General features: G+C 42.8%; 2 protein-coding genes across 2 annotated transcripts in view; both read left to right on the plus strand.

Annotated features, from left to right (window-relative positions):
- The first annotated feature begins 580 nt into the window (after nt 1–580).
- atp2a2b (ATPase sarcoplasmic/endoplasmic reticulum Ca2+ transporting 2b) lies at nt 581–22,572 on the plus strand. Its single transcript, XM_034198132.1, has 23 exons — nt 581–1,266; nt 1,574–1,591; nt 1,703–1,785; nt 3,461–3,565; nt 5,619–5,757; nt 11,428–11,508; nt 12,257–12,342; nt 12,824–12,979; nt 13,069–13,210; nt 13,662–13,828; nt 16,605–16,693; nt 16,886–16,988; nt 17,575–17,706; nt 17,839–17,958; nt 18,192–18,410; nt 18,509–18,632; nt 18,803–19,014; nt 19,175–19,395; nt 19,486–19,688; nt 20,162–20,247; nt 20,357–20,490; nt 20,749–20,866; nt 20,989–22,572. The coding sequence occupies exons 1-23, from the start codon at nt 1,149–1,151 to the stop codon at nt 21,259–21,261; spliced, it is 3,129 nt and encodes a 1,042-aa protein (XP_034054023.1). The 5' UTR covers nt 581–1,148; the 3' UTR covers nt 21,262–22,572.
- Nucleotides 22,573–25,522: 2,950 nt separating this feature from the next.
- bcr (BCR activator of RhoGEF and GTPase) overlaps nt 25,523–27,968 on the plus strand; it is an 85,944-nt gene continuing 83,498 nt past the window's right edge. Inside the window, exon 1 of the mRNA XM_034198111.1 lies at nt 25,523–27,946. Coding sequence (XP_034054002.1) covers nt 26,329–27,946 — 1,618 coding nt within the window. The 5' untranslated portion in view covers nt 25,523–26,328. The remainder of the gene's footprint in view (nt 27,947–27,968) is intronic.

Raw genomic sequence — 27,968 nt, forward strand, 5'->3', positions numbered from 1 at the left:
TTCTTCTCAGTCAACTCTGACAAATATGAGATAACCAAACTGATGTATATTATCAGGGTTGGTGCTGGAAGCATTTCTAAGGGGATCACTTAAACCAACCTTATCCTTATTTACCCACCACTCTCAATCAAAACAGAACATAAGATTGATGAGTGTTTTACAGTATGGGAAACGGATAAAAAATAAGAAGCTCACTTAGATAGCAGGACATTTTAGCATAGAAAAGTGGGTGTATTCCTTACTCAAGACATGAGATACATTACACACGTGTAAAACAGGATATTTTCCTAAAAATTGTTCTTTCTACTAAAATACATTGTTGTAACTATTTCCCTCCTTGCAACATTTATATATAATTATTACCCCATACTAACTAATACATCAGGAATTCTGCAACTGGATCAATCTAATGAAAAAGGTTGGAATGAGTTTCAGTGTCCTCTAGTCTAGGGGAAATGCCCTTTAATTAAAAAAAGCACAGCCCACGTTGAAAGTGAGAGAGAGAGAGAGAGAGAGAGAGTAGAGAGAGAGAGAGAGAGAGAGAAGGACTTCCGGTGTGTCCAACCAATCAGCTGATTCCACATGCGGACACCGAACACCGCATTCGACAAACGCGAGAGCTGCAGCGGACAATCCCGATTGGTGCCGATAGCGACGTCGGTGATTCCGCAACACAGGCAAAGCGAGCTGCAACAGAGCCACATGTTTAAGCCGTCTATTTGGACCGAATTGTACCGGTATTTGCTGTTTCAGAAGAAGAGTAATATATTTAAATATCCAATTGAGGCTGTGACGTTTACTATGAATTGTTCACTTAAGGTCTCGCAGGAAACATAGCGGACTACAGCCGGCGAATTCAAGCGGAGCCGAACGGTTAACATTAGCTAGCTTTAGCCTGTTAGCTATCCGTTAGCTCAGAAGCCGCTATCTCGTCAACTCGCCAGACACCTGCACGCCAAGCTGTCCCGCGTTGAAGCTAATTATTCCGTGACGGTCAACACCGTGGGATCCTCGCTCCTATTTTCATCAAGTATTTTTTTTGTTTTAAGTCCCGAGGTCACACTAAAGGAGGAGAGAACCGTGACAGGTTGAAGCTGGGACCAGCAGGGACCAGCAATACAAGCCGTGTCCTCAAGTGGTCGTTCACCATGGACAACACACACACAAAGACGGTTGAAGAAGTTTACAGCTTTTTTAACGTGAATGAAAGCACAGGTCTGAGTTTAGAGCAAGTTAGGAAACAACGGGAACGTTATGGACCAAACGGTAAGGATCTTGTAAACAAATTATTTTTTCAAAAAACAAGTAACGTTAGCTTTTTGTGTTATGCCGGTGTCATGATGGCCCGATTTGTAACGGTTGAACCAAACGGAAGGTTGTCGACGTCATGCACTCTATGTTGTAATACCGGCGAGCATCAGTGATGTGTCTTAGTAAACAATTCATCGTCCTTTTATTATATTAACTATGTGTATTACTGCTACAGTAATGTGCTATTGTTTTAAATGATTATTAATTTAAATAACCCATTGTCCATCTCTTTTGCCTGCGGTCTGAATGGGATGGTATGCAGAATTGCCAGCGGAGGAGGGTAAGTGGAAGCCGCCTGTATATGTTTACAATCCATCATTCATATACTATTTCAATTAAATGGAAACTTTCATTTAAATTCCAGTTATTAAATTAAATGTTTGTCTTCTAGGTAAATCCCTTTGGGAACTAGTGGTTGAACAGTTTGAAGATTTGCTTGTGAGGATCCTTTTACTCGCCGCCTGCATATCATTTGTAAGTATAACACACTTGTTTTGTTAGTTGTAGAGGTGGTTTGTGGAGAGTTCATTAAACCAGTCTGGACCTGATGGATCTGTCTTTATGAAACTCCCATTTCATTTTTGCATAGCCAGGTGATCTGCCTTGTTTAGTATCTAGATACTAGTAATAAAAGTCTGTGATCAGATTGTGTCACTCGTTGTAAAGAGATGCGTCATCCACTCAACTTGAGATAAAGTTGTCTATAAAGATGTTGGGTACTAGAGTAGTGACTGAATAATCCATTCTCAAATCTTCATATATATATATATCAAAGCATGCTCCTTTCCTTCAAAACACAGATTAGTTTGTGTTTCGGAGAGAAAATGAACAAGTAAAACATTGTCTGTGTTCATCTCCACCACATTCCTTCTAGTTACTCTTTTTAGTGATGAGTTCAGTGCTTTTTCTTCTTAGCACAGCTCTATCATCCTACAAAGTGTGCACATAGACCTTCTCTGATTCAGTGTAGTGCCTTTCCTCTCCAAAGTGGAGACGAAAGGCGCCCAGAATCTGTCTAGGGACACAACCCAGATGACCATTTATTTTCATGATTCTGTCTTCTAGAATGATACAGTATGTTAGCTCTGCTTTTGGTCTCAAAGTAAATCACAAGTCGTTAGATTCACTTTGAGTCTTGCTTTCAAACAGATTATGTTAAAACCTCAATAGCCAAGTGGTCTATAGTTAAAAATAAATGCTGACATGTTGTTAATCTGGCAACTAATGGCTATTTCACTTTATTATGTGTCACATTGTTGGGAATAGCAGCATGCTGTTAAAGAGTACAAGTGGCAGACACCTGATATTAAAACTGGACATTTTGATGTCCATTTTTTATATTCTTATTGTGAATACATTTCTTAAACCAGACTTATTTTGATGTCACGAGTGATAAGCAATTCCTACTGTTGTTTATGTGTGACACGGTATACTATCCCGTGGTCCTGTTTCTCCTAGGATGTATTCCTTGCGTATCGGCTAAGAACATCACTCACAAAGCCATGGTGATGACGGCCAGCAACGCTCACAAAGCTCATAAATCACCAGCTGTTGTAGTAGCGTTCAATCACACCAGCACACAGTCCGCAGACATTTCTATCAGCATGACAGAATCTAGACAACAGAGAAATATACAAAGATGTGCACCTTTCTTTTTTTCCTTTGTATTAATTGGACATTTGATTGGCCATGCTTAAATAGCTTGAAGCAGGAAACGGGGGGCATTGGCATTTCGTTTGACACACTTCACTTCCTGGCACAGATTCTAAAAGAGGACAAAGTGGTTACTACACTCACTTTCTCTCCAATGACTTTGTAACACACTTGGCCCAGTTCCTACAATTCTGGAAGATACTGGCTTTGTATTTACTATGAATTATTAAATGATTTTTGGATACTTAAAAAGAATTATCCTTAATCTTTTAAAGTCAAATGTTGGTCCTGGCACAACTTGAATTACTAGGAAGGTGCATGAAAAAGACATTAAGTGGAAGTTCCAGAATGAGTGTTTAGTTATTTGTGTTCTTTGGGGTGCATCTAATCGTATCCCATCCTGATTTCAATAGGCTCAGTATCTCACACTCGACTATGATTACTTATTGAATGTATGCCGACAATGTCCATTCATTTTTCTCTCTTCTGTGTGTAGGTGCTGGCTTGGTTCGAAGAGGGAGAATCAACCGTTACAGCCTTCGTGGAGCCTTTTGTTATCCTGCTCATTCTCATAGCAAACGCCATCGTAGGAGTCTGGCAGGTAAACATGTTACATTTACGTCATTCGGGGTCTTTCAAAGCATCACTTCTAGAATAAAATGTTTATTTATTTTTATGAATACTCAGAAATGTATGCCTCAAAATATGGGACACAAACTATGTTTTTTGGAAAGTCTATAATAAGGTTTTAATAAAGACATTGGACATGTAACATTTCCCATTCAGGCCAAGGATACAGCGCACATCCCCTCCGTGTAAGAACACTCTAATCTGAAACACCTCTTCTTGTCTCAGTCACACGTGAAACCTGGCCTGCTCCACTTCCTCCTCACTTGGTATATTCTCGTCCACATTCATTAACCTATCCTTTTAGGGGAACCGTATCTCACGCCCTTTGACTATGCAGGGTCACATTATGTTGAGGGTGAATCAAGACAACAAATGCAATTGTTTTTCCTTTGTGCTTGTAAGTGGTTATTTGAATGCCTCTGTTTATTACGTGCCTGCACAGTCTTAGCTTTCCCCCAGGATTTACGGTGTCGGTTTCTATGAGAAGCATTATTGATCTTTTCAAATGCACCTTAATTATAGGCAGGAAGCAAACCCAGCATCAGCTTTGTATATAGGCATTCATCACAACACGCAGAAAAGCAAATCAATTATCCTTTCTTTTTCATGACACCTTTTCAATCAAAGGCAGAATTGCCCAGAATCTGTCATTTTTCCCTGAAGTCAGTTATGATGGATACACACACCGAATGCCTTTGAATGCACCCCCGAAACAGTTAAGCATATATTTAATTGACATGCTTTTTAATCGGCCATTAATTAGTCAAGCTAATTATAACAATTATGAAATGATATCTCTTTAGTAGCCATTTCTTTTTCACCTGGCCTTTTTTTCCACCCATAAGGCAATATCTTTTAGACGTCTTCAGGAGTATATCCTGCATTCTTAACTGAACAGATCATTTAATATGCATCATATTATTCACTAGATTCTTGCTTGTTACACATTAGTTTAATACAGTTAATAAAGACCTTGCATCTCCCATTTAAATGTTTTTGAGGTTTCAAAATGGACCAAAATCAATCCACATGTATTTTTAATTACACCACGGTAAAAGTAGATGGCTGGCAGGTTGGGTGGGTTTCTGCTGGATTGTCTTGTAAATGAATCGCTCACCTAAGGTCCTGCTGAGGCTTTAGTAAATGGCGAGCTGTTGCAGTAAGTGGCTGGTTGTTTGACTTTGTTTATGTAAAGCAAAGCCTTTGTAAATGATGTAGAAGTGGAGGAGGCGAGCTCTGCTCCTGCTGTTATTCATATGGCTCCACCTATTCAAAGCAGTTGATGTTTTGTGATTCCATTTATTTTCTAAGCTTCTTTTTAACCTTGTAGCATTAACCTTTACCAGCAGCCATCTTAGTAACTGCGTGTCCCTGTTGCTATTCAGTTAAAAAAAGCCTTAATGTCCCGAGGTTGTGTGCTTGTCTTGCCGTGTCTCGTTGAGTGCTGCCTGCCAGCGTGGCTGGGAGCTGTCCACTCTGAGCGAGCTGTCAGACACCGTGAAGTCAGCACTAACACAAAAGTGCAAGTGAAGAATGATCAAGAACGAACTGAATAGGCAATAAGAGAGCATTACGACAAAACAGAAGCAAGATGTCACTGTAGTCTTCGGGCACTTGTATATACAGTACATTTTGGGTTTGGAACATCGCCATTGATTGGGTTACTCGAAAATGTATTGTCACATTTGAAAAGATAACCATGTGACCAAGGCAAAAGCTTTCTTGTTTGTTTTTTTCGTCTTCAGCCTTTTACAACATGTAGTTCCAGTGTTTACATTATTCTCCCGCCATCTAGCCTATACCACTTGTCATGTGCGCTTGGTTTGATTTTTTACTGTGTTTTTTTGCTTATGCAAAGATTAGACACTTATCAATCAATTTGAATAATGCTGCTCTAACTGAAACAGCATGTCTGAGACGTCACTTGGTCTCTAACTCCCCTTTCATCCAGTTCCCGGGAAATACTTGGTGTCTGTGTGAAATGAACTTGTTAACTTTTGTTCCCTCTTATTTCCACTCTTCAGGAGCGAAATGCAGAAAATGCCATTGAAGCCCTTAAGGAGTATGAGCCAGAGATGGGGAAGGTGTACCGTCAGGACAGAAAAAGTGTCCAGAGAATCAAAGCCAGGGACATTATGCCCGGGGACATCGTGGAGGTGGCAGGTAAGGTTAAAAGCATTTAGCTTTGTTTATTCCCAAGGCAGTCTCCCAAGTGCGTGCATGCAAGTCACATTACGCCTATTGCATTGAGCGTGCGAGCTTTGGCACCTTAACGTTCTTTTCAAGTTTTTATTATTTACTTTTTTCCCATTTATTTCCTCTGATAAGTCGCCGACATGCTTTTCATGTAAACTATAAAGAAGGATGAATACGTGGCTGTCTCTCAACACTCGGATGCTTTTAGTGACTGCGGGAAATGTACGGAGAACATTGTTCATCAGTTCTGTAAACATCACCAGTGTTATGACGTACACTTTGCACAGATTTAAACACACACACAGCTGATTCCTGATCTTGTTCATCCCCTTTGACGGTTTCTGAAATAATGGTAGTGCTGAGTTAGTAAAGCAGTTATGCAATACAGGTTAGGGGCCCAAACTGTTCCATAACATTTTATTTTCTTGGCTAACTTTAACTTGATTAAGGCCACGTGTGTTTTTTTGACACATTTTTGCGTCACTGTATTGTTTTGTATTCATAAACTGCATTTATCTTATTACCCAACATGGCTTCTAGTGACTCTGGCCTTTAACTGCAGCTGCTGCACAAGTAGTGGACATTTAAAATGACTTACTCGCAATGTAGTTTTGTATTTAATTTTCTTTTAGTTTTACCTAAATTAAAGTTAGAGGCAAAACTGGAAGAAACACCATTGGGCCATTTGATTGGCCGATTGAGACAAGCCATTTCGGATTGGTCAATTATAACAAGGAATCAGATCCGGTGTTTGAAAAGAGCCATCGTATTGGGCAACTGAAACAACCATCTGATTGGCCGACTTAAACAAGCAATTTCATTGGCCCATTGATATAAGGTGGTTTTTGGTGCATTCTAATTGTATTATCTATGAACATTTGATGTCATGTTGCTTTAATTGTAGCTATTGTTCAGCTATAGCTAGCTCTATTAACAAATCAGCTGTCTATTATAGCTAAGATTCTTGCTGATAAAGATTTTGTGTTGAGTGAGCACAGGCTACAGACTGCCAGAGTTGTGTTTCCTTTATCTTCATATAGTGGAAGTTGGCTACTGCTGAATTAAGGGTTGCCTTGTTAACACAAATACACTTTTATTGGCAGCCATTGAGCACGAATAGTGCTGAGCAGCAGCGCTATTTTAGTTTCAAACGTTTCTGAGCGCTGAATGTCACAAAGGGTTGCTTTACGTAACTGGACAGGCAGGACAAAGATTTTTTTTTAGCTTCAGCCATTCAAACATTGTTTTGTCTCCAGAGTACGGCAAGGCTTCATTACAAATCACAAGTCCCCTCGTTTTTATTTCCATCGGCACTTCACTGATGCAACAGTTAGTATTCTTTGCTTCTTTTTGCTTGCTTTTCTTTCACCGTGCAATTCCTTATTCGACAAGAGTGTCTTAATCTGTCGCCGAAGTGATGGCCTTGACCCTTGTAGCAACCACATCCTGTGCGGAGGAAATAAGAGTGCCCTTTCCCTAGGACTTTATTTCTCTTCCCCGCATTCATTCTTTCTGGCTGTATGTAACTTGAATGTGTATTATGCGAGACTGGCCACCCCTGTCCTCTTTCTAAACCAGTCTGTGGGCAGTGTTCACCATTAATGTGTTCCTGCGATGAGGGGGGAGAAGACGGCACGACAGGATGTAACATTTAGAAAGGGTACAGACTCAATCTGATAAATAATTTGTGCTCCAGATGGCCACATGGCCAGATTACCTCTCCTGTGTTTTCGAGTGTAGGATAGTCTGTCTATTGTCATCACCAAAGCTATTAGTCTCTGCCCGTCTTTCGCTGTCTCTTCCACATGTCCACGCTCTGTGCTATTCTTGCCAATGTTATTGCTCCCTTATTGGACAAAGTAATGATATGGAATACACACAGTCATGTGTTTGTGTTTTTTTAAGGTTTGATCTCAATGTTTCCATTCATGAGAGACGTTGAGGAGTCCCTTGAGGGCTCGATGAACTCATGAAAGGTCTTAGAAAGCTGCAAACTACGTGCTAGCTCATCAGGGAACCGAGGCACAGTGAGAGAAACAATATACAACCCCCTTAAGGGCTATAAAGTTTCACTGGACCCCACATGATGTGCTGTGTAGTAAATCCACACTTCTATTTATGAGTTTGATTGGAGTAGGACCACTGTTGGTTTAAGGGAGGAAAGGTGGGGACAAAGACGACAAACTTGTGTGTTTGTATATGCAGACTGACATTTGTCCCTCACTCTAGGGAAAATATGATAAAATCTTTTGTTCACAAGGGAGAAAAAAGCTCTCTTTCCCAGAGGCTTTCCACTCTTTCCCAGCAAAAGAGAGCATGGGATGTACGATGAAAGGAAGGATCACTCCCAATTTGAGACAGCTGCAAGTTTTTGGGGAAAAGACAGCATATTTCTGAACTTATGGTAACGTATAAATCATAGCCACATTATTAAAGTGTAACATACATAGAAACACTTATAACTGTATCAATACAGAGTTTACATTGAAATGTAATCGGGTTATTCTTCCGAGGAGAAATTAGCTTTTTATGACGATGAAGTCAGAACGCATAATCATGTGAAACAGATTATAAACATATGTTTGATAATGATAAGGTGTTAAATACAAAACAATAATAACTAGGTCTTATGTCTTCTTGCTGCCACTGAAAGTAGATGTATTTCTTTGCTGTGACTGTATTCCCAGCGGTGAACACCAATGAGTGGTACACACAACTTTACTTTGGCGTAGGAGGTTTTTCTAATTAGTGACTTTTTCTAGAAAGCTTCCCACTGGACTTTGAGTCTTAAATGTCTCCAGTGAGTACAGGTCCTCGTCTCCTTTCTGTCCTTCCTCATGCTACACTTTTACTATCTCCTGTCTGTTTGGGAGGGGGGGGGGTCTAGTTTGAAGAAGAGTAGGTGAAGTCTTCGAGCCTCCTGTCAAGTGGAGGACCAAATTTGGTAGTGCAGCTGGTACAGTACAGGAGCATTATAACCTCTGTTACAGTGCATCTACTGCAATAACATTGGTAATTGGTATAATGTAAACATGTTTGTTTTATTGGTAACTTGGTTATTTCCTCCTTGTAGTCTCTGTATTATGCTTAGTTACTTTAATCTGTCCCGAACTCATGAGTGTGGTGTGTTGTGAATGAACAGTTAGAAAGCAAACATAAAACTGTTTCTTTTTAAAGTTGTGTGACGGGGAGCGGGTTCTCCTTGCTTAAAGCTGAAGTTTTTATAATTTCCCCTCCCCCAGATCCAGCAGCACATGTTTGCAAACTGATCAAAATAGTTTTCCCATTTTTGGACGTGCGTTTCGCAGGACTCATCTAATCCCCCTTCCCATTCTCTCCTCCTTCCCCCCTCTTCTCCTCTCCACTCAGAAGGGCACTGCAGAGGCCCGAGGTTTGGTTTACATGACTGTCACCGCTCTCTACTGTCCACACAGAGGTCCCTTAAGAGCCTCTGGGTTATTTGTTTTTGTATTGCTCTTACCGTTTCACCCTGTCAAGCTGTGTTTTGTCTTACTGCAAGCTAAAAGCCAGATTTAACCTTGGTGCAGCAGTGGCATTCTTCAATGTGATGTTTGGATTTTAATAAAACGTGCCATGGGGACCCTTCTGCAGCATCATGCAAGCCAAATCAGGCGGTGTGGCGAATATGCCGCAGCAGGCTCCTGGAAAAAAATGACTTAAAGGTAGGGTAGGTAAGAATGGAGAATCCAGCTAGTGCGCTAGAATTTGAAAGTACACAACCGAAAAAAACCTGTCCCTTCCTTCAGACTTCCTTACAGAGCCCCTCCTCCAACACACACGAACGCGCACATGACCAATGAGGGCACGAGATAAGTTTGTGCACGAGATGGAAGGCTGACGGGCAGGTAGGCCGTCCAGTTACCTGCCGCGGGCCGAGGCAGATAACTGGTCGTGCTTTTTACAGCGCCACGGCTTCCACAGATGAAATATTTGTATATATTTGTTTTCAAAGCATTTAATTTACATTAATTTATTCATTCATCTGGATGCATTCCATGGAATATAACAAAGTGTTTCTGAAGTGAATTACCTACCCTACCTTTAAGTTGGACTACTTTCTCGGAAAGTGCCAGAAGAAACTGTTTAGTTTAAGAAAGTAAGGGTACAAACTAAACGCAAGCACTTACCCCTCGCTCTGTGTAAGAGCTGGTGACATTGATGCTCATTGGACCAATTCATGGGGAATTTGATGCTGTGTTTTCTGAAACAAGCTCCAGCCCAAGGCCCAGTCCCAACATATGTTCTTGTCTGGCTGCTGTGAAATAAATGTAGTTGCATTCAATGAGATCATAAAAACGATCTGATGTCAAACTTTTTTGTGCAACAAAGTTCACAGCCTGACGTCAGACACACCGTCCCCACAAACTTGCGGGAAATCTTGGACCGCTTGATTTGGCGTGACTGCCACCTTGCTTGGCCCATAGTTAGTGTAATAGCACAGTTATATACAGGAACATAATAGTTCTGACACTTTAATGTACTTCTAGGATAATCTTCTCAGGTTATATTGTTTCTTCTTCATCATAGATCTGACCTATCAAGACATAATACATCACTTGTTGATATTTCCACCCCCATTTCATAGAAGGCTTTAAATCTTAAACTATCCCTTGAAAGCAGATAAGTATACGAATGGCAAACATTTTAAATATTTGTTTCTACAATCAAAGCCTTGAAGTTAATTATCAACACTTTGTATCTGCCGGTTCAGACCCAGGTTCAGACCCGGTTCAGACCCAGGTTCAGACCCAGGTTCAGACCCAGGTTCAGACCCGGTTCAGACCCAGGTTCAGACCCAGGTTCAGACCCAGGTTCAGACCCAGGTTCAGACCCGGTTCAGACCCAGGTTCAGACCCAGGTTCAGACCCAGGTTCAGACCCAAACCGCGTGTGAAATGAGACAGAAGAATTAAAGCTGTTTGATACTGTTTTAAGCAAAGCTAATAATCTTCGGTGGCTTTAAAAGCACTTATCTGCGTTCTGCAGAGGAAACACTTGTTTGGACTTTGTCGTATATTTACATTGGTTTAAAGGTGGAGTAGGTAAGTTTGAGAAACGGCTCGAGATACACTTGTTATATTCCATGGAATGCTCTTAACGTCCCGATAGCAATGAATATCTGAAGTGCTTTGACAAAACATCCATTAAAAAAAAAGTCATCTGGAAGCCGTGGTGCTGTAAAAAGCACGACCAATCATTTTAGCCGGCTCGGCTGTGTGTGTATTTTCGCTCGAGCTGGTTTCTCCAAAATTACCTACCCCACCTTTAACTAGAGATTGCTAAAGCCATGTGTAAGTGGAAAGAATGAGCAGCAATCTATTTGTGTCATGAGATGAGTGGAACATTAATAATTCTATGCGACTTTTGTTTGTTCATTTGGTTTATTTCAAAGTGTTTTCTCTTTCATGAGAAGATGGTCTAATTTAGGAGGTGTCTTTTTACATGTAGAGCATTTACTCAACTGGCTGAATACAGTATTTGATCAAATCTCAAGTCATCTGCTTTTATGGCCTGTATTTGACAAAGGACCCACCCACCTGTCGTCATAGCATTTACAGATCCCTTTAACTTGTAAAGAGCTCCTTTAATGTCTCGTTTGCTTTGTTTCTGTCCACAGTTGGAGATAAAGTGCCCGCAGACATCAGGCTCTGCTCCATCAAGTCAACAACACTGAGGGTAGACCAATCAATTCTTACAGGTAAAACCATTTCCTTTTTGTCTCTTCTGTGATTCTCCATTTTACACATACATGTATTTAAACATTTCACATGTGACCCATCTAGCTTGAAAATACAAAAACATGCATTTCCTTGGTATCATTTCTCCGCCTCCCTCTGCCACCGACTCGCCTCTTGTGATCAACCCAGACACTAAACAAGAATAAGCCATTTCCTCTTCCTTTTGATGCGCATGGCCTCATTACCCCCTGTTGTCATGGCTGCTCAGGCAGTGACGAAGCTAAAGGAAGGGAGTGTGATATGGATGAGGAAAATTAAATAAATGAAGTTGTAGATGGCTAATTAGAGAGCAGTGCAGATGGAAAGGATTAGAAGGGGAGAGATGGAGAATGCATGAGAGAAAAGGGTTTATGTGAATCGAGTCCTTAAGTGGCTCCTCTTCCTATGCTGCCTTAATTGGTAGCAAATTCCACGGGATATTTGAGTGTTGCAGCTATTTTCTCCCCTCTTTCCTCCCCCATTCATGGCGTTGCAGCTTGTCAAATGCTCCCTTACTTACGGCATTAGGACAAGTGCAGCCCCGTTATTTACACACATCACATATGGGCTTTGAAAGGCAGTGGCATTGCAGCGATTGTCAGGCCTGCTCAGTCAGCTGCAAAGCCTTTTCCACACACATCTGCCCAATGTGTCAACCAAGCATCACAGCCTCCACTTTCCCCTCTCTCCGCTCCCCTCACTCACATGCTCTGTTTCCACTTCCTGCAGGAGAGTCTGTGTCTGTGATCAAACACACCGACCCTGTGCCAGACCCGCGTGCCGTCAACCAGGACAAAAAGAACATGCTCTTCTCTGTGAGTGACCCACAAGACCATTTAAGTCTGCTTAGTATTGTTACCCGTTTTTATCTTAACTACACCTATACAAAGGAACAATGTCCTGCTGTCATCCTCCTACTCATCCTCTTGAAAGCTTTTTTATCCCTCTTCACATCCATTTTTCTATTCCAAAAAAAATCTTGTGTCTTTTTTGGAACATACGGAATTAGCCCTTTTATATTGTGGCTTTCAGTCTCTTGCATTCGACAACATAACAGTGCCAGTCCAAACAGCTTCAGTGTGCATTCATCTACAAAAGAAACATTTACTTCCATGGCAGCTCCCATGGTTACTTAGATTTGTTTAGGAGTGAAATGTATCGACATGTTGACACTTGCTGCTCCCTGAACCTCCTCGCTGTGTCTTTGTGACACATGGCTTAGCAGTCAGACCAGTTTTACCCCCAGAAGCTTTTCCGTTTAATAATACGTTTTGTTTTCTGCCGCCTCCTCCACAGGGCACCAACATTTCATCTGGTAAGGCTGTGGGTGTGGTGGTGGCCACAGGGGGCAGCACAGAGATCGGCAAAATCCGAGATGAGATGGCAGCAACGGAGCAGGAGCGCACGCCGCTGCAGCAGAAACTGGACGAGTTCGGACAGCAACTATCCAAGGTAATTTATGAACTCTCTCGAACAACCTCTGCTATTTCTGTATCATTGTATTTGAGTTACGCGTAATTGTTGCTATTATGATTTTTAAGGTCATTACGCTAATCTGCATCGCTGTGTGGCTCATCAATATTGGACATTTCAACGACCCGGTCCATGGAGGCTCCTGGATCCGAGGTGCCGTTTACTACTTCAAGATCGCTGTGGCTCTGGCAGTTGCTGCAATCCCAGAGGGTAAACTGGACACACACACACACACACACACACACACGCTCAGACACACACACGCTCAGACACACACACGCTCAGACACACACACGCTCAGACACACACACGCTCAGCCACACACACGCTCAGACACACACACACGCTCAGACACACACACGCTCAGACACACACACGCTCAGACACACACACGCTCAGACACACACACACACGCTCAGACACACACGCTCAGACACACACACACACACACACACACACACACACACACACACACTCGTTGCTTTGAGAGCCTTCAATGATGTGCCATTATTCAGACTTCAGGAACATTTTGTTCAAAAATCCTACTTTTAAATGCTTATATTTAATACTTGATACAGGAAGTCTTTCTCTAACAGCTTATCTCCACTCATGTTTGTCTTAATCCTCTCTTTCTCCGTGGTTCTGTTGCTGCTCCTCTCAGGTCTACCTGCTGTCATCACTACTTGCCTGGCTTTGGGAACTCGGCGCATGGCCAAGAAGAATGCCATTGTCCGCAGTTTGCCGTCTGTAGAGACCCTTGGCTGTACATCTGTCATCTGCTCTGACAAGACCGGCACGCTGACCACCAATCAGATGTCCGTGTGCAGGGTAAGAGAGTGAACGGGGAGAGAGGAGAAAAAGTCAGCAAAAGCTCGATTGTGAATTTCTCACATATAACCTTTTTATAGAGAATCTAATCAAATTGTACCTGGCTGTTTGGAGTTTGAAAATGCAATGTTTATCTAGTTTAATGGAGTATGTTAAATATTTCTAAGCACTTTGTTTAACCCTGAATTGTAGATCTTACAGTAAGTCAATTATTGCCGTTTTTCACCTCACAGGCTATTTGTTGCCATGTAAATCGGCTCATTAACCTTCACCTGTCAGCTCGGTTCACTGAAAATGTTGACATTGTTAGCTTATCTTTCAACCTTTACACTGGTTTCATAGTAACCAGTGTAACCATGCACTTCAGAGTGTCAACAGGTTTGAGTGCCCGACTAGGCTACTAATGAGTTCACACTATATAAGGACAGCAAAAGTATTTTATCATTAAAGAAATGACCAATTATCAGATGGCAATACTTGTAGAGCGACAGTCATAATAATCCCTCCATGCTCCTCCTGGCTAAAATCCCTACCACTAAATGATGTTGAATAAGCACTCGGTGACAGCACAGTCTCAATATGTCTCACTGGAGAGGTGTATTGGAATAACTGGTTGGAGAAGTGAAATTAGGAAAGGATTGCATCAGGGAACATATTTAAGTGACACAACAAAATTAAACTACAGTCGCAGTGTACCCTTTGGAGTTGGATTACACTATTTTATTTGTCTCCTTAAAGCGTTGTCTCCTCACATGTTATGGACCAATCTCTTAACGATTTTCCGAGGTACCAAAAATCAGAATAAAACCACAATAGTTATTCAAGTTGTTCAGCGCATCTTGGTACGGCATAAAGATGGCTCGCTGAAGCTAATGTATGTCTGTGTACATCTTCACCATGACAACAGTACGATGAAAAGGCCTGCTATGCATAGGAAATGTAAACCAATTGGAAAAAAGGCCGAAAATAAGTGAAAACAGTTGCCTTACATGGACAGAGCAATGGTAAGCTAAGTTATAAACCTTTTACTGAGAAATAAAGCAGCCTCGACGGCCTTTTAATGACAGTAGGGATTTACTGAGCGCCAGGCACTGCTGACGCTATATGGCTAATAATGGAAAAATATGATCTAGTTATACACGGGCAGCGATGCAAATTGATACGTGTATACATGTTCCCCTTTAGTACGTTATCAGCTCATTGTGTGACTTTGTGTTTCCTCCTGCCCTGCGTCTCCATCTTCCTCAGTGCTCTTCCTCAGCCCGCTATCTCGCCGCTCTTCTGTTTCCCTCCTTCTTCCCTCCTCTCTCCTCCCTCCTCCCTCCTCCCCCTTCTCTTTCAGGCAGCATGCTGATCAGTATGCAGTAGTTACTCACTTGCAGCAGAACCAGCAGTAGAGTTGCATAAGTGACCTTGTGTTGAAAGATGTCCTCTTCCCTTGCTCATCCTGCACAATTTTCTTATAGTCGACATTATGTTAAGCAAATTTAAAAGGCTTCATTTTGAAACTAACGGATGCTATTTCTGGCTATTTGATAGTCGGTGACGGAGAAGCTTGACGCATGCAAACCACTCGTGTCTTAATAGAGCTGAACTAAAATGCGGTGCCCTCAGTGACTCAATGTTCCTCCTTCACGTTCAATTCCTTTCTTTGTTAAGTGTCGGATCGCCATTGACGTCACTGCTCTCTGTTGTCTCGACGCTGCCTAAGTGCACACATAATGCCAGATGATCATTTTATTCAGAGATTCCAGTTTCCATCCCTCATCATGTATTTCTGTCCTGCACCTCTGGGTGTTGGTGCTTCGATAGAAAGAACGTGTTATCTATCCATGTGTGCAACTATATTAGCAGCTTGAGTGTTGTCTGACTCAAGACCTTGTGTGTTTGTTTACGTCATCAGTTGATGAAAAAACCACCTCTTATATTTGGATAGCGAAGACGGTATTAGTGGTGTGTGCCGTTTTCTTTCTTCCTGGTGGATAATAATTCTGTTCCCCCATGCTATTTCAATTTAAAGAAAAGATGAAATGAAGATCCTGAATAGACCTATTGCCGGTGTTCTTACCCAGGTTTGGATCCTCAAGGTCAAATGATTTCCGCCTAGGAATGATTCACTTCATACACTGTTCCTGTTGTGTGTCTGCACACAGAGGAGTCTTGTGTCCGTCTCGCTGTAAGATGACATTTATGGAGGCAGTTCCCACCAGAGAGCTCAGTGTCTGCTTTGGCTCAGCATTTTATTATTTGACTCTGCTCTTGTTCAAGCATCTTATGTCTTATTTCCTGTGGATGGTAGTACGCTGCCACCTGCTGGTCCATCAGAACCCCACATCTAAATTCCTAAATCATTTACTAGGGCGGCTCGATTATGGCAAAAATCATAATCACGGTTATTTTTGGTCAATAATTGATATCACGATTATCCATTTACTTTGAAAACATCCATTTATGGAAAAAAGAAATGTGAACAGTATATTTGTAACAGTTGATTGCCCTGAACTTTAAGTATGATTCAACTGAAAAACCAATACAAATGTTTTTCCTTTTTTTTAATAAAAATAATAATGGTTTTATTTCGATTACGTTGTTTTCGTAATCGTTGCAAGCCAAAATCGTAATCGAGATTAAAATACGATTAATTGCACAGCCCTAATTTACAATACAGTGTATATACTGTGGCAAAAAGACATCGTTACAACCCTGATTCGGGCAACAATACTTTGTGGGAATACCACGTACTAATTGTATGTCTCTACAACGTTTGTGTTTCTAGATGTTCATCGTTGATCAGGTAGAGGGTGATAGCTGTTCGCTAAAGGAATTCACTATCACTGGCTCGACATATGCCCCGGAGGGAGAAGTGTGAGTATTCCTTTTCATATGCATGTGTGCTCTGAGAGTTTAATAATGCATGCAAATCCCCAAAAATCCATTCTACTTGAAATTGGTTCATAAAAGTGAAGGCTAACATGAATGTATTGTTTCATACTTAAACTACAAAATGCTTTATTAATGAAATCTGCACAATTGTCTCACTTATTGGCTTTTGTTTAGGTTCCTTGATGGCAAACAAGTCAAATCCTCCCAGTATGATGCCTTGGTAGAGCTGGCCTCTATCTGTGCTCTGTGTAACGATTCCTCACTGGACTATAATGAGGTTAGTCGTGATTTTCTTTTCCCTTTATTCTTTAGATCCAATAGGCACTTTCACACCGGAGTACTTTTCCCTTTTAGTTCCGATAGTTCCTGGGATTTTGCGTTCACACCAAAAAGAGAACTTAGTTCATGAGAACTTTCCTGGGGAGAAAAAAGTTCCGATTTCTGATTGGCTGGGCGGATTGCAAACCACGCCCCGTAAAACTCTGAAAAGTTTTGTGAAGCCGTAGCCCCGCGCACCAACGGAGAGAGACTAACTTATGGCAACACAAAAAAAAACATGGGAGCGGTGGAGATGAGGAGGTGTCGGCGTTCTGGCGATTTACTCGGAAGGCTTATTCCGGTGTGAACACGATCGGCTCTTTAGTTCCATGGGGGGGACTAAGTGCCGGGAACTAAGTGCTGGGAACTAAGTGCTGGGAACTAAGTGCTGGGAACTAAGTGCTGGGAACTAAGTGCTGGGAACTAAGTGCGGCAAAGTACTTGGTGTGAAAGCGGCTCATGTGACTTTGGTACATAGTGCCTTAGATCTTTTCAGTGACTTTTTCTGATGAACCATATGATTTTCTTTTTCTCTTTGTGTCCAGAACAAAGGGGTGTTTGAGAAGGTGGGCGAGGCCACAGAGACGGCTCTCACGTGCCTGGTGGAGAAGATGAACGTGTTCGATACGGATGTCAAAGGCCTGTCAAAGATCGAGAGAGCCAACGCCTGTAACTCTGTACGTTGCCCTCCGTTCTTGAAAGCTGTTTCCTTGCAACCGAAACTCCATGATTTAATTGTACTTGATTCAAACGGTGACAAAACAAACTGAATGCAGAAATGCTAACAAACTGTTTGATCAAATCTTTAGGTGATCAAGCAGCTGATGAAGAAAGAGTTTACGCTGGAATTCTCCAGAGACAGGAAGTCCATGTCTGTGTACTGCACTGCAAATAAGGCCCGATCCTCTGTTGGCAAGATGTTTGTAAAGGTAAGATTTAGTAACATTGCAACTATAACACTCCTGGAGTATCGGCTTTCTCCAAGTCTATTAATGCCATTCAATGATATCCTTTTTTGTTAACTTGAAAGCACCATAATTATGACTCGAGTGAATCATTGTCCTAAGACTATAAAAAGCGTTTTAATGAAAGTGTTTCTCTTATATACTGTTTTGTCATTTCCCTTGTGTTTCCTCATCCTCCTGTCCTTCCCTGCTCATAGGGGGCCCCTGAGGGATTGATTGACAGGTGTACGCACATCCGTGTGGGCAGTGACAAGGTGCCCTTGACCCCTGGCATCAAGGAAAAAGTGTTGTCAGTGATCAAGGAGTATGGAAGCGGCAGAGACACTCTGCGCTGTCTGGCTCTCGCTACCCGAGACCACCGCTTGGTCAGAGAGGAGATGAAGTTGGAGGACTCCGCCCGCTTTGTTGACTATGAGGTGAGAGCTGAGACGGATTTATATTACTCTCCCAAAGCTTCTGGTGTCTAGGTTCCTTCTCAGGTGTGACATTGTTTCCCTTTTCTGTTATCGTGCAGACTGACCTGACCTTTGTTGGCTGTGTGGGCATGCTGGATCCTCCCAGGACGGAGGTGGCAGCCTCCATCAGACTCTGCCGCCTCGCAGGCATCAGAGTCATTATGATCACTGGAGACAACAAGGGTACGTGGAGAAAGTCACATTTACTGAGAGAAGATTGACTTTGTTAATAACTTCCCTTGCCGTACGAGCATGAAAACCACTAAAGACACAAGGGAAATCATCTAGTTCTGAATACTCACTTGCATCCCATGCAGCGCTAAGAAATGAACGTGTTCTCCTTTGTACCTTAGGGACGGCCGTGGCTATCTGCAGACGCATTGGCATCTTCGGAGAGAACGACGATGTTTCCAGCATGGCGTTCACCGGCCGAGAGTTCGACGACCTGTCGCCCGCTGCACAGAGAGAAGCTGTGCTGAAGACACGCTGCTATGCCCGTGTGGAGCCTTCACATAAATCCAAGATTATCGAGTACCTGCAGTCCTATGATGAGATCACAGCTATGGTAAGCCGCCTTATCTAACATGTCTTAGTTTATTCCCTTTTTAAATATGCAAGATGTCCTCTCAAAATAACATCTTGAAATGAAATCAATGATTTCCTAGTGAAACATTAATGATACACTGTCAACTAGTTCTTCACACTTGTTCTCACTCTCCCTTCAGACTGGTGATGGAGTGAACGACGCCCCTGCTCTAAAGAAGGCTGAAATCGGTATTGCCATGGGTTCAGGCACGGCTGTTGCCAAGAGCGCGTCAGAGATGGTGCTGGCTGACGACAACTTCTCCACCATCGTCGCTGCAGTGGAGGAAGGCAGAGCCATTTACAACAACATGAAGCAGTTCATCAGATACCTCATCTCTTCCAATGTGGGCGAAGTTGTCTGGTAAGGATAACTAGTTTACCGTTTACCTTTTTATATACCTTGTACACAATATACCATAACATCAGATAATTCTGCTTCTCTTGTGTGTAGCATCTTCCTGACCGCGGCGCTGGGATTCCCTGAAGCCCTCATCCCGGTGCAGCTGCTCTGGGTCAACCTGGTGACCGACGGTCTGCCCGCCACCGCTCTAGGATTCAACCCACCGGACCTGGACATCATGACCAAGCCCCCCCGCAACGCCCGCGAGCCCCTCATCTCAGGATGGCTCTTCTTCAGATACCTCACCATTGGATGTAAGTGGTTACCATATGTGTAGGGATAATTGTCCATTTAAACGTAGTCCTTTGTCAGATGTTATTGTTCATTGTCAATTTCTAGTGTGACATTTTCAGCCAAAAAATATCCCCCCCGTTTCTTCATTGCAAGGCCTTTTTGTCTTTGTTAACTTTAACTTGAGTATTTGGAAAATGTAGTAAATATGAACTGGTATTTAAGCTTCTAATGTGTGTACATAAGTGGTGGTAAAACACTTCAGAAGCATTAGCCATCAACAGGCAATAGTACACTAGAACAGCCTGTTGTATTAATGCACAAGCTATCAATTAACTTGCTAAAAATCTGCCGCAATGGCACATTGTAAAAGTAGAGTTTATGCAGGTAGTCACAGAATAGGTCGCATCTAATTGCAGTTTGCCTTCGTCTTGTATTTAAGTGACCGGCATTTGCGTCATTGTGTGTGAGTGAGTGACGTCTTTCTGGTCCCCAGGTTATGTGGGTGCTGGCACTGTGGGTGCTGCTGCCTGGTGGTTTGTTGCTGCTGAGGATGGACCAAGGATCACCTTTTACCAGCTGGTAGGAATAACAGCCAAACCGCTACCATCTTGCTAACAATGCACACTTCAACACACCAACCTAATGTCATTTCCTGCTTTAATCTATATTCTCCTTTGACTTCCTTTAGAGCCACTTCCTGCAGTGTGGCCCAGAGAATCCAGAGTTCACAGATCTGGACTGTAAGGTGTTTGAGTCTCCTTACCCCATGACCATGGCCCTGTCTGTGCTGGTCACCATAGAGATGTGCAATGCCCTGAACAGGTTAGTTTGAGCAAGGCATTCTGCCAGCTTTTACTACTGACAAATAAGCAAGATGGACATGTTCAGAATGATTGTGTTTTGAAGTAAAACAAATTTATAATAACAATTGTTCCATTTGTATATAGTGCTGGCCATTTTGTTTTACTTTCTCATAATATAATATATGCCTAAAAATAGCATGATAGGAGATCTTTAAGTGTGCTGGCTCTGAAGTCAGATTGAGTTTTTAACAAACGTGCTCCCTTGTTTCGTTCTCAGCGTGTCAGAGAACCAGTCCCTGGTGAGGATGCCTCCCTGGGAGAACGTGTGGCTGCTGGGAGCCATCTGCCTCTCCATGTCCCTTCACTTCCTCATCCTCCACGTGGAGCCTCTTCCAGTGAGAAACATTTCTTTTCATTAGACACTTACCCATGACGTAGCGATGACATGTCATTATTTCAAATAGTGATCCACTGAACCACACCGTGACCTTTGTCTCCTCCTCCGTCTTCTTTTCAGATGATCTTCCAGATCACCCCTCTGAATATGACCCAATGGCTGGTGGTGCTTAAGATCTCCCTGCCTGTCATCCTACTTGACGAGTTCCTCAAGTTCGCCGCCAGGAACTACATGGAGCCCGGTAAAGAGCTGGAGAAGCCGGCCGGCTCCAAAGGCTGCTGCCTGCCTGCATGCTTGGAGGGCATCTCCTGGCCCTTTGTGGCCCTTACCATCCCCCTGGTGGGCTGGATCTACAGCACCGACACTAACATGGCCGACATGTTCTGGTCCTGACTGACTTGAGCACAATCTCGACTTTTTCCCATTTTCCTCCCCCGCCCCTCACCGCCATCACCTCCCTCTGCCCTCTCCCCTCTCTGCCTTCCTACGTGTGTGCATAGCTTGCGTGTGAGCGTGTTTGTAGAGTTAGCGTGTGTACTAGTGCGTGCCTGCCTACCACCTGTGAGCGAGAAGGACCAACATAAAACGTAATGGATAATATAAAATGTGAACCGAGAAGACACCTGGTTAGCGTTAGGATAGGATATTTGAACGGGTGAGGCTTTAAATGCGAGTGTAAGAAAATCACCACTCCCGTAGCTGTGGACTTTGTTGCTTGTCTGTAAGAAAAATATACTGTTGACAGTTATTTTATTATTATTATTATTTTCAATATTGCCTTTAAGGTTTATATTTACTATTCTGGGAGTATCAGTTGTCCTATGTCACTACAGTAACAGTTATGTTTAGCTTCTCTCTTCTTGAATAGAAAGTTAAGAAATCCATCATCTGTACAGAGATAGAATTTTATGCAACTTTTTTTATGGCTTCGTCAATTGTTCGACCACTGTGGCTTTGACTTGGCGCCTTCATTTATGTTCACGTTTACCATTGTGTCTTCAGTATATCAACTCGGAACTCTTTCAGAGAGGACAAGCTCCGTGTGGCGGACGGGGAAAGGTTTGGGAGTAAACGTTCGATTGCTCCGCTTTAACAAAAAGAAAAAAAAAATATTTGAAAACAAAAACGCTGCATGTCTTGTGACCAAGCATGAACTGTATGTGGTTTCTCATTTCTAATTTAATTGTGAATGTCCCCCCCCCCCCATGGTAGAGTTTAAATTAACCTCATGGATGTACTTTTTTTTACTATAATGATTTGAAAACAAGCCAGTTTTTCTGCACTGGGCAGAGCACAGCTACCTCAATGTGATAACAATAATCTCTTTGTTTTGCTCATCTCGAGATGCTTTTCCCTACAGGGTTTTGCTAAAGCGTAACATCTGAGGTGTGCCCCTATTTGCTTGTGCAAAAAACGAAGAACAAAACATTTCCTTCCCCTTTAACATTTTTAAGGATATATTTTGTTTGTACTGATTTCTGACGTTCATTAACTTTATTTGTGTTTTGCTTCGGAGACAGAACTGAGAGGGGATGATGTTATTTACCATCTCATGGCGTTTGATTCAAAGGACAGTAATGTTCAAATCCTAAGACAAAAAAAATACTAATGCAGAAAGTACTCCAAATGAACTTGGATTGCAAGAACCCAAAATGTTGTTTTTTACTTTAAGGAAATATACACTCATAAACCCTTTGAATCAAAGTGTGCTCTGTCTTTATTTAATCCATTGACTTCGTGGTTTTCATATCCGGTGTTTTTTTGTTGTGTATGTGCATATAATACTTGAATACAAACCATTTCAGACATATGAATGCTTCAGTGTCCTTGGCACAACATGACCGGCAGGAGACAATCTTAAATATTTGACTCTTAAAGGCTTTAATATCTGGAGGTTTTAGTTTGTGCTGCTCTGTGATGCTGTATCCGAGCCCATTCAGTCGACTGCACTAACATTTAGATCATGTTTTGTTTTGCCTCATCTAAAGCATGTCTTACAAGGTAGAAGCCTGGGTTTGTCCGCACCGTGTGTGTGTTTGTGTTCCACTTAACAACCGTGTGCTTTTCTTCCTCAATGCCTTCCATTGGCTCCCCTGTCACTAGAGTGAGTATCCGTTTGCTTTCTTCACACTCTACTAAATACACATTCACTGCAGTAGAATCTAATGAAACGATAGGGCAACGGAGACTTTTTTCCCAGAGTAACCATTAAATTGAGAAGAATCCTGGGAAATGTTTTCTGGGTAACTTGTAGACTAGATAAAGGAGTTTTAAAAAGTGATTCTACCCTTTAAAAGTATGCAAGGGAGTGATTATGGCAAGTTTAAACAATTAAATATGTATAATGCGTTGACCACATGCCACTTTTGGAAATGTTGCTGTGTGCTGTACTTTTCACCGCTCTGTCACTTGCCTATATTCACACTATAGTCACAGAATGAATTAAACTGGTCATGGAATTTTGAAGTGCTTTGTACTAATGTAGTTTTCTCTCCCTTTTTAGGTTGGCTCTCATAAAAACTGGGATCATTTCTAAAGAGTGGGCTCAGAGTCTGGCGTCGTCCTCCTGTCCAGCCTGTGTGCTGCTCACTCTTACCTTCACACACCTCTGACACCATGATGACCAGCAGTGTGTGTACCTTTGCACTGACAAAAAGGACAAGTTTTCCATAGTAATAAGACCAAATCCATAAAGGTATACTTAAAAGTGGTTGGAAACAGAATTCCCTTGGCACCACAACACACACACACTTCTTAACATTCGTATACCTCTGTGCAGAGGCTATATAAACATGACACTATTCCATTTGTGTGCAGGGAAGTTTAACACCCTCAGCATTCCTTCTTGCATGACAAACTCGTTTCCAAAATTCCATGGTAGCTTGTCACGTAGAGAATCTTTTAAAACACTGGGTCAAACGGTCTTAGCTATACATCAGTGTAAAAAACATCCATGCATGTGTTTCAGCTGTATGTAGGCTTTGCAATTTGTATTTATAGATTATAATGTATAATATTCAAATAAAGACATTAAGAGGGTTTTAAGATGGATATATCATAGATATGTAAATCACTGTTTTTATTGTAACGGTTGGGGTAATTTGCACAACACTAGAAATTGAGAAATTACTCATGATGAACTTGACTCTGCGCTACTTTTTCTTTTTTACTTAATTTTCCTTACAATTACTAAGGGCCAATAACTGACCCATTTACTTTGTAATGAAGTGATCATTTGCCATGAGAACAATTCATTGGCAATCCTGCAATACAACAGTGTTCTCCTGTTTTCTTATGCCTCTGCGTTATAACTATTATTACTGTCATCATGTATCTTTATCAACTGCTGTAAAACTGTGATTTATTGAGAGGGGGCTTTCCCCTCAGTGACACCTAGTCAAAGAACATTAACCATATGTAAAAAGACGATCATTATTGATTATTGACTAATAATGGTTGTACATGCATTACTGAGGTTGTGGTTTCAGGTAAATAAAACGATATAGTATTTGAATTGTGTCATTTTGATTTATTGCATAGCCTATGTGTTTCTCTTATAAAATTACATGAATTACTATCAGTTCAATGAGCAAAATTACCCATGAGGCCTGTGATAGAGCCTAATGTCCCTAACAGCAGAATGTTAAATACACACAGTATACCTCTAGCTTGTGCAAGAACTGTTTTGTTAGAGTAATTTGAATTTACCGCTCTGGTAATGCTGAATATGCAAAACTCTTCTCAATTTGCATAAAAAACGTTATGTTATTTACTCGAAGTATCTGTGTTTACAATATTTGAAAAATAAATCCCAAAATGTCTATATTTAATCAAATTTCGGGTTATTTATAGATTGATTTATGTAAATAATTACAAACATTGCAACGATATTTTTTAGCTTCTGACTTCTGGAATCTGATTAACCCTGCATGCATGATATCTCTCCACTAGGTGGCAGTGTTACGTTAAATATAACACAGCAGCACTGCTACGTGCTCTGTAACACCTGCTTTACAGGTAGACCTACTGCCACTATCTTAAAGGAGCCCAGCAGGTATCATATCCTGCATGTTATTCTTATTATTAATTGCTACTAAAACCTGTAAGATTGGAGTATTGGGAGAGGTATAGCTTAATGCTTCCTGACACATTTGAAAGGAGATGTTAAAACGAGTGATACATTATTACTTTATAAATGTGCGACATGACAAAACAATACAGTGTGGAATCATTATCTATTTTACAGAGACGGCCATCCCTTGTTTGTTCGTGCTTTTGTATAATCTCTGCTTTTTTTCCCTTATATTTCCTTAACACAGAAAAACATTATTTTTGTTCTTATTCTTTTTGTGTGTGTTTATGCTTGTTTATTTACCTGTTTATTGGCGTTGGTTGTTTTACTATTTCTGTATCACTCAAAAAGATTGAACTGTCAACTGAACAAAATGATATAGGCTACTATGTGACCCCAAACAAAGATACAAAAAAATGCCAGGTGCTGATACAAAATGCCTATTTTTAATATTCTAATATCATATTCATAAAATAAACTAATAATGAGTGGGGGGCTGCCTGGCCCTGCTCTGTCTCTTTAACAGCAGCTCTCTCTGGCCCCTCCCACTCCTGCAGCCCCTCAGTGCTGCTGCCTGAGATGCGAGCGCACACACAGCGGCACCATCACTGCCGAAGAAACGGGATAAACCTGGAAAACAACTGGGGGGGAAAACAACGAGACCACATAGGCACCGTGTTAAAACCATGGTCTAACGAAACAGTCCATAAACCGGACCACGCCGCTTGATCGCATCCCGTGAGAAACTCAGATGTTGTCGTCGCTTGGGTTTTGCGCTTTTTATCCTTTCTCCTTGAGCGCTGCTGGTACAAAGGCTCTTGGTGTGGAGCAGCACCTGGGATCACTGCCGTATGCATGGAGTGAGAGTGATCGGACCTGCTATCACTAACAAACCCGTAATAGTAGATAGTGAGTAAACCTCGCAGGATTAAACCACTTTCTTATTTTTTCCTCTCTCCCTGGGAGCCAGATCCCAGTGTCACCCCGCGAGGACAGATGCTGTCATTGTGTCGAGGCTGAGATTGATCTTCTAAAAGTGTATTTTCTCGTAATAATGCATGAGAAAGACGCGCGTTATTGCAGCTTTTTGTTCCTTTTTATGCCCCACACATTCCCAGCTCTTGCTCTGGCTGAACAGCCGGTTTCTCTTGTTCAGAATGGGATTTATTGTATATGCGCAGCACACGACAAGTGTCAGCAATTAGGCAGTGTGTTTCTGCACGGGTTACCTAAAGGCCTGTTTTAAACATCGTCACTTTAAGTGGCCATTGTTGTCGATAAGCAGTCAGTAGCGAACTGGACTAAAGAAAAAAGACAAGAGCTGCCATTGCTTGAATCCCTCGGTGTGTGTGAACCGGGGTCCGTCACAGTAATAAATCAGGCACAATATGGTGGAGCCGGTGGGATTCACCGAGGCGTGGAAAGCGCAATTCCCAGAGTCCGACCCCCCCAAAATGGAGCTGCGATCAGTTGGTGGCATCGAGCATGAGCTGGAGAGGTGCAAAGCGTCCATCAGACGCCTGGAGCAGGAGGTGAACAAGGAGCGCTTCCGCATGATCTACCTGCAGACCCTCCTGGCTAAAGAGAGGAAAAGCTATGACAAGCAGCGGTGGGGCTTCAGAAAGACCCCCCTGGGTGAGGGGATGGACCCTGCAGCCGCACAGGGCGCAGAGTGCCAGTCCCAGCAGCCACACATGCAGGAGACTGGTGGAGTTGGAGTAGCAGTTGTTGGTGGAGTGTATGGTTGTGGCAGTGTTGATAGGATCCGTTATCAGCCTACCGCAGATGGGACTGGAAGGTCCAAACCTAGGCCTCCACCAGCCAGGAAGTCGGCCTCCCACGGAGACGGCCTGGAGTCCGCCTTCGAGGTTCCCCCGCAGGCTGAGTCCACTTCTTGTGACAACCTAGATGGCCTCTCGCCCTCTAAGCAGAGAGGTGCCATCTCCGGTGGCATCTCCGTCTCTCCCCGCAGGATCAACGTTCCGCCCACAGAGAAGGACTTGCCCTCTGACCCCAAGGACAAGCTGGGGATGGGACTAGGCGTTGCAGCTCTTAGGTCTAACTTTGAGAGGATCAAACGGGCCAACTCTCACACTGCTGGGGAGGCAGCGAAGGGTCAGGAGAAGCAGTTGCCGCCACCACCACCACCATTCTACTCTAACATGGAATTCCACCAGGATCGGGGGCTGATCAGGGTCAACGACCGTGAAGTCTCGGACAAGATCAGCTCCCTGGGCAGCCAGGCCATGCAGATGGAGCGAAAGAGATCTCTCCATTCCCTCCCAGGTAACCTGGCAACGGTGGCAGGGGAACTCCGCGCCAGGCCGGTGTACAGAGGCCGCTCCACTGAAAGCACCTGCGGCTATGACGCAGAATATGAAGATGGGGAACCCAACCAGCGACATTCAGGGAGGGCCAATGGTGGCAAACCTCCACCTCCTCCTTGGCAGCCCTCGGAGTTCCAGGCTTACTCTAGTGTCTATGTTGGCGGGGTGATGATGGGTGAAGGTGGCATTGGAGGTGTTGGGGGAAGTGGTAGTGGAGTCACTATGAGGGAACTTGGGGGAGCCGATGACCACCTGCTGACCTGGCCACGCCGTTCCTACTCCCCAGGGAGCTTCGAGGATGTCGGCGGAGGAGGCGGCTACACGCCAGATTGCAGCTCCAACGAGAACCTGACGTCCAGTGAGGAGGACTTTTCCTCAGGTCAGTCCAGCCACGTCTCACCCAGTCCCACCACGGCCTTCCGTCGGCCTTTTAGAGAGAAGAGCCGCTCTCCGTCCCAAAACTCCCAGAACTCCCAGCATTCGTTCGACAGCAGCAGCCCGCCGACTCCTCAGTCCCAGAAGCGACACCAACGGCAGCAGGGAGGCCATGTGGTCATGTCTGAAGCCACTATAGTGAGCGTTCGCAAGACTGGTCAAATCTGGCCACCTGCTGCCCATCATGACCTCGTGCCCCACGGTAGACCATCCCATGACAACAGTTTCCATGGAGACCATATAGGTGAGTGGAAGCTGCTGTCTCT

Source organism: Gymnodraco acuticeps, unplaced genomic scaffold, assembly GCF_902827175.1.
Source record: "Gymnodraco acuticeps unplaced genomic scaffold, fGymAcu1.1, whole genome shotgun sequence".
NCBI lineage: Eukaryota > Metazoa > Chordata > Actinopteri > Perciformes > Bathydraconidae > Gymnodraco > Gymnodraco acuticeps.